General features: G+C 29.0%; 1 protein-coding gene across 1 annotated transcript; it reads right to left on the bottom strand.

The window, feature by feature from the left end:
- Window positions 1–4,737: 4,737 nt before the first annotated feature.
- LOC107877281 (transcription factor MYB106-like) lies at window positions 4,738–6,800 on the bottom strand. The gene is made up of 3 exons (XM_016723965.2): window positions 6,583–6,800; window positions 5,756–5,885; window positions 4,738–5,331 (listed from the first exon to the last, which is right to left on the bottom strand). Exons 1-3 carry the CDS (start codon window positions 6,713–6,715, stop codon window positions 4,851–4,853), a joined length of 744 nt encoding a protein of 247 aa, XP_016579451.2. The 5' UTR covers window positions 6,716–6,800; the 3' UTR covers window positions 4,738–4,850.
- Between the last annotated feature and the right edge of the window lie 4,022 nt (window positions 6,801–10,822).

Here is a 10,822-nt window from a genome sequence, read left to right as displayed (position 1 = left end):
CTTATTTATTGTCGGAATAGAAGAGTTGAATTGATTTTTAGTTCATTATAAAATTCTTAATTTTTATGTTAAAAGCTTTTAAGAAATTAACATTTATGTATTATATTTGAAAATTAAAAAAATATAGTTGTAAAATTATTTATTTGTTTTTATCGTAAGTTGTAATATTAGAATCAATAGAAGGTGCTTAACCAAAAAAAAAAAAAAATCATAATAGAAGGTGTCCACATTATCCAGAGACTACGAAGATACGTATAGTAACACACAAAAATTGTCTGATTAGGGGTGTGTTTGGTATGATGGAAAATGTTTTTCATGGAAAATATTTTTTTAGAAAATGTTTTCCTAAAAAACAAATTGATGTCTTACTTGTTTTCTTATGTTTGATTGGTGAATGAAAAATATTTTACGAAAAATATTTTCTAGATTTGGTTGGTGAATGAAAAAATATTTTTCAAAAATACATTTTAGTGTTTAGTTAAAGCGTAAAAATACATTTTAGAATCTTTTTTAAAAAATAAATTAAAAAAAATTAAATTCTTTTTTGAGAAAGGGGTTGGTAGGCGGGGGGCGGGTAGAGGTGTCAGAATAGGCAGTAGGGGTAAGGTAAGAAAAAGTTTTAAACGAATCTAAAAAATTTGGGGGTGTGGGGGGGAAGGGGGGTTAGTAGGAGGTGGCGGTCAGGGTAGGGGGGTGAGGGGAAAAGGGGAAAAAAATTGAAAACTTTTTAAAAATAAATTTAATATTTTTTTTTAGGTTTGGGGGGGGGGGGGGGGGGAGAAGGGGGGGGGGGGGGGGGGAGAGGAGTGTGAGGTAAGAGATAAGTTTGAGTTTTTTATTAAAATGTAGATATTGTTTTTAGAAGGGGGACTGGTAAGGATAGGGATGGGACGGGATAGGGAATGGACTAAAAAAAAATTGAAATACTTTTTAAAATAATTGAATTTTGAGGGGTGGGGGTGGGGTAGGGGTGGTGGCGAGGTAATAGGATATTAGGGACGGGATAGATGATTTTGAGAATTGTATGAACATTTCAACTTTAAAGTGAAGTTGAAAGAGAGTTTTGAAAAATGTTTTCCTTACTTTTTGAAGAGAAGTTATTTTCCTTAAATTTAAGAAAATAAGTTGATTTGAAAAACATTTTTCAAAATATATAAACCAATCAAACATAAAAAAATTAAAAAATATTTTTCAGAAAATATTTTTCTTCATACCAAACACACCCTAGATTCCTAAAATAGGGATTTCTTGTCACATTGTTGAGTCAATGGCGAACAAAAATAACGTAGAAAGTGTCTTTTTCTATGTTTAATAATGAAAATAGAATAAGAACACTAAACTAATGTTCACATAATTATGTCTTCCTGTTACGTCTTCGTAGAATATTCAGTGGCCGGTGCCCGGCAAGGGCGGACCCATATGGATGTCAAGGTGTTCATCCAATCTCACACAATGATAATTTATGTCATATATAAAATAGAAAATTTATATTTTATATATATTTATTTGAATTGTTTGAACCAAAGATATGAGATAATTCAGTGATACTAGACTGCATTATTTAGGCCACATACATCAGCTCCACTCTGCAGGTTTGACTCTCACCAGAACAATTAATTTTTGTTTCTAATTCATTTTTCAAGTCTTTTGGCAAAAAAAAAAAGTTTGAATTCGCAGTGATGTCTGATGCTAACAGAATATATTCCACATTGTTCACTTTTTACTTGTCCACTATTCATAAATTAAATTTTTATTTTTATTTTTATTTTTTCACTTTTCATATATGTCCAGATAAAAAGTTATTTCGCTCAGAAATAATTATTTATTCATCAAATTATTTTTCAAGACTTAATACTGTGCATCAATTAAAGGGATTCGTGTGGTAAAATAATCAAGTATGACAAATAAAAATAAACTAAAGGAGTATATGTATAGTCCTTAAGAAATTTAAGATTTCTCATTATATTGATCAATTTAAATTACATATCAAGTTAATTATTAAATAGATTGAATTATAAATAATTAAGAAAATGAATAAAATTGGGCGGACAAAAATGATAAGACAATGGATTGACAATTTATTAACCAATCTAAACCTACACGAATTAGATTATTTTTTCCGTTTGGCTATGAAATAATAAATTTTTGAAGTTGGAATCGGGATTGGAATTGATGTTGTATTTGATCATGATATAAATTAAAATTATTTTTGAAATATTGTGAGAGAAATAGGAGTGAGAAAAGTTTTCACTTTTCTAAAAATAATTTTCACTGAAGTAAAATGATTTTTATGATCAAGTAATACTAATTTTTTGAAAAAGTAAAAAAAAATTCACTACCAAACGCCTACTTCTTTTCATGAGATAACTTTACTGCGCCTGTACATACCCCACACAAAATGATCAATTAAAACGTGATCATCTATGCAAAGAGTTTGAATTTCATATATCAAGTTATTGGCACTTGGTAGTGTGAATGTTCTCACACTACAAAATGAAGTTGGCATATAATTAAGTAAAAATCACCTTCAGTATCCTTGTATTATGTTGGTTTTATAAGTTGGACACTTCTACTTACATATTTATCATCTAAACCCTTGAACCAACTAAAAGACAATATTTCAAACCCTTTGATTGTTGATTTTGCTTATGTGGCATTAAAGTGCTGATTGGGACTTGGAGAGTGTAGTCACTCGTCTGGAGTGCGAGTGGAGATCAATTTTTGACCAATTTTATATTAAAATAATTAAAAAAATAAAAGAAAAGGATTAAGACTTTTTTAAGTTTTTTAATTTAAAAATATTTTAAAAAATTAAAAAATAAGAAATTTAAAAATAAGAAATAAAAAAGACCCCCAAACTGCCTCCCCCGTCCAACCATTACCCTACCCTACCCAAACCCTCGTCCTAGCAGCCCCACCCCACCCAGCTCCATCCCAGCCACCTCTACCCCACCCCAGCCCCCGTCCCAGCCTCCTCACCCCACCCCAGCCTCCATTTCGAGCCCCCCACCCCACCCAGCCCTATCCCAGCCACCCCCACCCCACCTCAGCCCCGTCTAACCCTCCACCTCAGCCCCCGTCCAACCCCCCACCCCATCCCACCGCCATTCACCCGTGCCCCACCCCCACCGGCTGCCATGACCATTGTAAAATCACAATTGCAATTGCAAAGTGCAACTTCTCAAGCTTAAAGTACAACAATTCACACAACATAAAAAGAAACAAATCAATACAATCGAATAGAACTTTGAGAATTTTTTTTCCAAACAAATCAACACAACCAACAAGAATCAGAAGATGAAGATAAAGAATCAACAAGAAACAAACAAACAAATGACGTGGTTTTCTTTCTTCTTCGACTCTCACTTCTCAATTTTTTCAAATAAACAACAAGAATCAAATAACAAGAATTTTTCTTCTTCGATTCTCACTTCTCAATTTTTCCAAACAAACAACAAAAATCTTATCACTAGCTGCTACAAATTGAGTAATCCTGAGATCATCATCCTCTTCAACAACAACCAAAGCTCAAACACAGATAAACAGGTGAACAAAAAGCTTCAAGAGCCGCTAGAAATTGTGCAACAAAAGAAAAAAAATAGTGCTTTTTGTGGCCTCTTAGTGCTTTGAGCTTTTGTTTTCAATTTTTTCAAAGAGTGAGAAGAATAAGAAGATTAAAATGATGAAGGAAAAAAAGAAGGAGAAGAGGAGGGAGAACCATAAGAAAAAAAAGAAGAAGAAACGCAAATCAGAAAAATGGGGAAGAGAGAGGAAGGGGGAGGGGGAGGGGGGAGGGGTTTATTTATTTATTTTAATATTTTTTATATTTATAAATAAAAATGACGTGGAAGCTGATGTGGCAGCTGGCGTAGCGAGAGTGTATTACACTCACCAAAAAAGTGTTTAAAATATTTCTTTTTAATGGGTTCAAAGGTCCAGATGACAAACATCTAAGTAGAAGTGTCCAACTTACAAAACCGACATAATACAGGAGTCCAGAATATCATTTTGCCTATAAATAATAATAGGAGAATTTCATAACAGGTCTTACAACCGAACCCGTTATTTCAGTTAGATTACATTAATTAATATACATAATTTAAATTATGCAAAATCGACAGTAATGAACCCTTTCAGAGTTCATATAACATTTGTTAGTAATTTCTCTATGTTTCTTTGGAAAACTTATCGCAACTTCTTTGCACAATATCAGTATATATTTAGTTTCTAAATTTTATGTAAAAGGTGACTGAATGAATCAATATTTTCCACTAGTAGATTTATTGACTACTTGTCTTGCGCAATTCTTATTCCTTAACATAATACGTGGATAATTGTTAAAGGGTGGAATATGTAATAATTTTGATAAATTTGTGAAATTCATAAGGGATCAAAAATGCACATTTAATTACTGAAAGTTAAATAGTATACCGAAAGCGCTATTTACCCTTGATTTCATATAAAACATAATCACATTACAATCTGTGCCATCATCTACAACATTCAAGCAGAAGCATACAATTAATCACTTCCTTAGAATGTTTTTTTTCCTTCTAGTTTTTACTAATAATTATTAAAAACACACCTAAAATATTTTGATTTTTTTAGTTTTATACCTGGACTGTGAAGTAGGTGGTGTCCTAATCTAAACTATTATCAATAATTTATTAAAACACACCTCAATAGTAATTGTTCAGTTTCCTACCTGGAAGTTCATATGTAACTCAAATAATTAATAGTTGAAATGTGTTTTGATAAATAGTTGGTGATAGTTTAGGTGGAAAACTCACGCACCGTTCAGGTATGAAACTCAAAACATCAAAATACTTTACATGTTTTTCACTTTCACTTTAATAATTAAAATAATCAAAATCAAAGGATGAAAGAAATTCATGACCTATAAAAGGAGAAGGTGGACACACAAGTCCGCAGTAATCAATTGGAGGAGCTAGAAAATCAGTTCCAGTTGTATTGAAACTTTCCACTAGAAATGGTTCTGTCCAAAAGCTTCCACTAGTTATTTCATCCAAAGCTTCTTGTTGAAAAACTTTATGTTGCTCTTGATAATCAGTATTACTGTAAGAAAAAAAGTCTTCACTTGATGACTCCTTTGGGGACCATTGTGAACTTTCCAGTACTATATTTTCATGTGAAGTGCTAGGACTTGCATTTTTATTTGCCACAGTAGTACTCCTTCTAATGTTGTTCTTACTGTTGCATTTCTTGCTTGATTCACCTGAGTTATTTGCACGCTTCTTGAGTGCAGTGTGCCAATGATTCTTTATCTCATTGTCTGATCTTCCTGGCAAGTGAGCTGCAATCGCCGACCACCTGTAACCGTACAAATTTATGGGATTGATTTCACGTAGTAAAGTCATAATACGAAACAATCTCGTCACATAAAAGCAATTGAATCATATCTATTGTAGTAAAGTCAGACTTAACTCTCCACCACAGAGGCAGATGTAACTTTTTTGGCTATAATTTCATGTGAACCCAAGGAGCATATATACATATACTCTCTATGGGTTCATATGAACCGATAGCCAAAAAGTTTCATCCGCATCTTAACAATCCATATGAACCTATACACACATTAAATTCTTCACAATTATTAGATCAGATGTAGTGAATTCCATGCTGAAAACTTTAAAATTTGAACTCATTAAGTTCAAATATTAAATTCCCCTTCACTTTGTTGGCATCGACGACTGTTTTAGCATGTAAATTGGACATGTGGAAGTAGAATACGTACTTATTTCCAAGTTGAGCATGGAGGTTTAAGATGATTTCATCTTCTTCTTCGGTGTAGTTCCCTCTTTTAACATTTGGCCTTAAGTAATTCAGCCATCGAAGTCTGCAGCTCTTTCCACACCTCTCTAGTCCTTCATAAGCAACAATAATCTTTCAGACGAAACTCTACAATAGTACATAATAATTATTATGAAATTTAGATGAAGTTGCTCAAAATTCGGTTTGGATGAGCCCATGTTATTAGGTACCAGAAGTAGGTTAAATGATAATCTCTCATACGAGAAATGTTAGTAGCTCAGTTTATTGTCAACAGAAGCGGATCCAGAATTTTAAACTTGTGGCTCCTTTCCTGCCACTAAGCTATCCCTTGGTTTAGTTATGGGTTCCACCTATTAATATTTATAACTTTTGTCGATTTTTCTATGTAATTTTAAGCCTTACGGTAGCGGGTGTGGGTTCTCGGGAACCCACACCTTCTACTCTACATCCGCCACTAATTGTCAGTCTAAACTTTTGGTTGATGGAAGTTTGATTTTCCACCGTATCATCTCTTCTTTATAAAAAAGAAGGTAATCTCTCTGTTCATTTTCACTTGTCTAATATTGTCTTGACACACTTCTTTAAGGAACAATAAATAAAATGATAATTTTATTGTATCAACTTTTGAATATAATAAATTTATAAACGCTTAGTGAAATGATTGTAGTTAATAATAAGAATAAATTAGAAACTAAGTGATCAGTCATCTCTTATATTTTTCAAACTGAACAAATGAAAACGGAGAGATGGAGTACTAATCTAAATTATGAGATGTGTGGACATTCTCACCAGCATATTTGGGAAGTTGGCGCCAATTCCATGGGCCATATTCAGTGATATATGCTGCTAATTTCCTATCTTCTTCAGGAGTCCATGTCCCCTTCTTCCTTCCATTTTCATCACAGCAAGGTGTTCTCACCATCTCTAAATTAATTGCAACACAGTAAATTAAGCGTTATTTATATAAGAACTAAGTGGAGAAACTTATTGTTCTTCCCACCTGAATAGCTAAATTCTTGAAGTTTAAGTGTATTTATAGAGAGGGAGCAGAACGTGATGCCCGTTAAAATGGGGCCTTCTTACAAAGGTGGTCCTTTTTTTCTTTTACTAAAGAAAATTCCGTTATACTTCGTCAACATTTCTTTTTACTTTTTCGTCTACAATGAGCAGCTTATACTAACACACTAACACACTTTGATGGTGATTTTTCGTGATATGATATGGTTATTAAGAAAATATGTTTATTTTGATTGTTTTTTCAAATATATGATATAGTATGGATAATTTTATGGTTTGATAGTCATGATAAACCGTACTTTATGTAACCATTGATTTAGTGGTATTCTGTGGTTGTTTATTTTTTCAGTTAAGTTCTTATTTAATATTAAATAATTTTATTTTATTTTTTACCCTATAATATTTACCTCCACCTTCTACCCCTTCCCACCACTTACTAGGCCGCCTCCCCGCACCAATTTTTCTTTAAATTTATATATTAAGAAATTTCAAAAAAAATTTTTTACCTCATCACCACCTCCTACCCTCCCCCCTTCTTCCAACCTACCCACAAATTTATTTTCTCAAAAAAAAAAAAAAAATCTTACCCCCCCCCCCCCCCCTCCCCCCCCCCCCCCCCCCCCCACTCCAGCACCTCACTCCCGAATATTTTATAAAAAAAATTATAATTTTTTTCGTACGCCTCCCCTTTATTCTATTCATTCTCTTTGATTTATGTTAAATATATACAAATACTTTTAGAAAATATTTTTCTATTTGCATAACTAAAACAAGAAACAAGTAAGAAATAATTTACTTTCCTAATTTTTTTTTTTGTGATTCATACCGAACACACCCATAGCATACACAAAAGATGCATTCAAACTTTGTAGTTATTGTTGGAGGTCACTTTTTTAAAACACCAAAAGAAAATGAAATTTGTTACGATAATTACATTTTTTTGATCTACGCTTGTATCAATTTTGTTAAAATTACATAAATTTAACAATTTAATATATTTAATGACATAATTTGTAACAAATTAGAAATTATTGATAAATTTAATACTTATAATAGTTAAGAACATTTTAATAAACTTACAAGTTACAATATAACATCATACCGCCAAACCAAAAATAAAACTGTTATTAAACAATAGTAAACAAAATATTCCATCCAACATTGTATTGTACTATACTGTACAGAACAATATCATAACATATCATACCATACAATATGAAATCATTACAAACTTCCATCCAAACGAAGTGTAAAGGTGTCAAAAGGACAGATTTAACTGAATTTGAGTGGGTTAAATTGAGTTGAAATAAATAGGTAAGTTATGACACGCCCAAAAGTACTACGACTGATTAAAATGGACTAAAATATAGGTCATGCCCTTATACCCGTCAAATTGTTATTAAGTTCTAATTATTTTATTAATTTTTTTTATAAATTTTTAATGCTTAGTAAAATTATTTTCTCTCTTATAATGGATATATAAAAGATATTAAATAAAAAATAATTGAAAATATTTTTATAGATCAATTCAGTCTATACATCAACTTAATTTTTAGTGAGGTAAAATAAATTGAGCCAATAAATAAGTGAATCAGACAATTATCCAACTTCAACGGGTTGAATTTGATTTGCCAACCTAGCATGCACAAAGGGGTCGTTCTACGTACTCGCATAATACGGACCAATAATATAAAAACTTATGGTGCGATTGAAATCACACGGCAAAATAGAAAACTACTTATAACACATCAAACAAAGAAAAAGAGAGAATGACAAAAGACAATCAATTGACTGTTTACCCAAACTTAGACAGACTACAGTACTCCCTACGGTCTATAGTACATGTATTTTTAGTTTAAAATCAAAGATATCGATAGATACTCAAATTTATTGCGAAAATTCACTTAAACCCCTAAATTAAGACTTACTCCTATCAGACCCCTAAACCCCCAAATTTTATTCTAATTGGACATTTTCCGCCTATGTGGTACAATGCGTGCAGTGCCATCGTGAGAGGCGCGTGATGAACATATTTTATTACTAATTAACGAATAAAAAGTTGTCAAGTGGCATTGAGGCCCCCAAAATTTTTCTAATAACAATTTTGTTTTTAAACACTAGAGGTCCCAAAAAGCATTAGAGGGCCCCAATTTTTTTCTTTTAATAAAATTGAATTTACAAAAAATCTGTTTTTTATTTTCATCTTTTAAGAATTTTTATAGTGTCCTTTTAATAATTAGTTTTTTATTTTTAAAATAATTTTAAAATTTTTTTTTTCATAATTTGGATCCTCAATCCCATTTTTTTTTTTCATTTTAAAAATTTTTATAATTTTTTTAATAACGAATATTTAATTTTTTAAATAATTTTTTCATAATTTATTTCATTTTTTAAAATAAATTATAATTTTTTTTAAAATAATCAGTTTTTATTTTTAATTTTTTAAATAATTTTATAATTATTTTTTCTGAATTTTTATCCTCAATGCCATTTTTTATTTTCATTTTTCTAATAAATTATATATTTTGTTTAATAATTATTCTTTTTAAAATGATTTTTTAATAATGTATTTCATTTTTTAAAAAATTTTATAATTTTTTTTAAATAATCAGTTTTATATTTTTGTTTTTCAAATAATTTTATAATTATATTTTCATAATTTGGATCCTCAATGCCATTTTTTATTTTCATTTTAAAAATTTTAATAATTTTTTAATAATTAATTTTTTATTTTTTAAATAATTTTTTAATAATTTATTTCACTTTTTAAAAAGTTTTATATTTTTTTAAATAATCAATTTTTTATTTTTACTTTTAAATAATTTTATAATTATTTTTTCATAATTGATATCATCAATGCCATTTTTTATTTTCATTTTAAAATTTATTTATAATTTTTTTAATAATTATTTTTAAAAAAAAATAATTTTTTCATAATTTATTTAATTTTTTAAAAAATATGATTTTTTTTAAAATAATCATTATTTTATTTTGATTTTTTAAATAATTTTAGAATTTATTTTTAATATTTTGTATCCTCAATGCCATTTTTTATTTTCATTTTAAAAAGTTTTATAATTTTTTTAATAATTAATTTTTTTATTTTTTAAATATTTTTTAATAATTTATTTCATTTTTAAAAAGAAATTATATATTTTTTTAAATAATCAGTTTTTTATTTTTATTTTTTAAATAATTTTATAATTATTTTTTCATAATTTATATCCTCAATGTCATTTTTTATTTTCATTTTTAAAAAATTTTTATAATTTATTTTAATAATTAATTTTTTAAACAAATAATTTTTTAGTAATTTATTTTATTTTTTAAAAAAATTTATATTTTTTAAATAATTAGTTTTTTATTTTTATTTTTTAAATAATTTTAGCATTATTTTTTAATAATTTCCTCAATGCCATTTTTATATCCTTTTTAAAAAAAATTATAATTAATTTTTAATAATTATTGGACCCACAATGCCACGTGTCAGCTTTTAATTAGCTCGTTTTGCCACGTCATCGCGTGTGTGCAACATACACTTTGACTTTTTTGCTGATAGGAAAAAAAATACCCAATTGGAACAAAATTCGGGGGCTTTAGGGGTCTGATAGAAACATGCCTTCGTTTAGTGGCCTAAGTGAATTTTCGCAACAAATTTGAGTGTATGTCGTTGACTTTGGCCTTAGTTTAAATATACATACCTTTTAAAGACATAATTTAGTAAGTATGATATATAAGAAAAGTAATGTTAAATAGAGTATATTAATAATATTGATATTAATTATATTAAGAAAATTATGTATTATTTACTTTAGTGTATTAATTAAAATAACATGCATAACATAATTTCTAAAAAAAAAATATTTATTTACAAAATATCCTTCAAAAAATATGATGAAAAAGAATGTGAAAAAAATTATTGTAGGACAATTATATTTTTAAACATTTAATTATATGCATTGGTTTAAAAAACTGAGTGTGGAGTTGGGAGAGTATTTGCCAAGCTACTTAT

This window comes from Capsicum annuum, chromosome 7 (assembly GCF_002878395.1).
Source record: "Capsicum annuum cultivar UCD-10X-F1 chromosome 7, UCD10Xv1.1, whole genome shotgun sequence".
In the NCBI taxonomy this organism is placed as follows: domain Eukaryota; kingdom Viridiplantae; phylum Streptophyta; class Magnoliopsida; order Solanales; family Solanaceae; genus Capsicum; species Capsicum annuum.
Note: the sequence above shows the minus strand (reverse complement) of the source record. Positions and strands in the feature narration are given on the sequence as shown.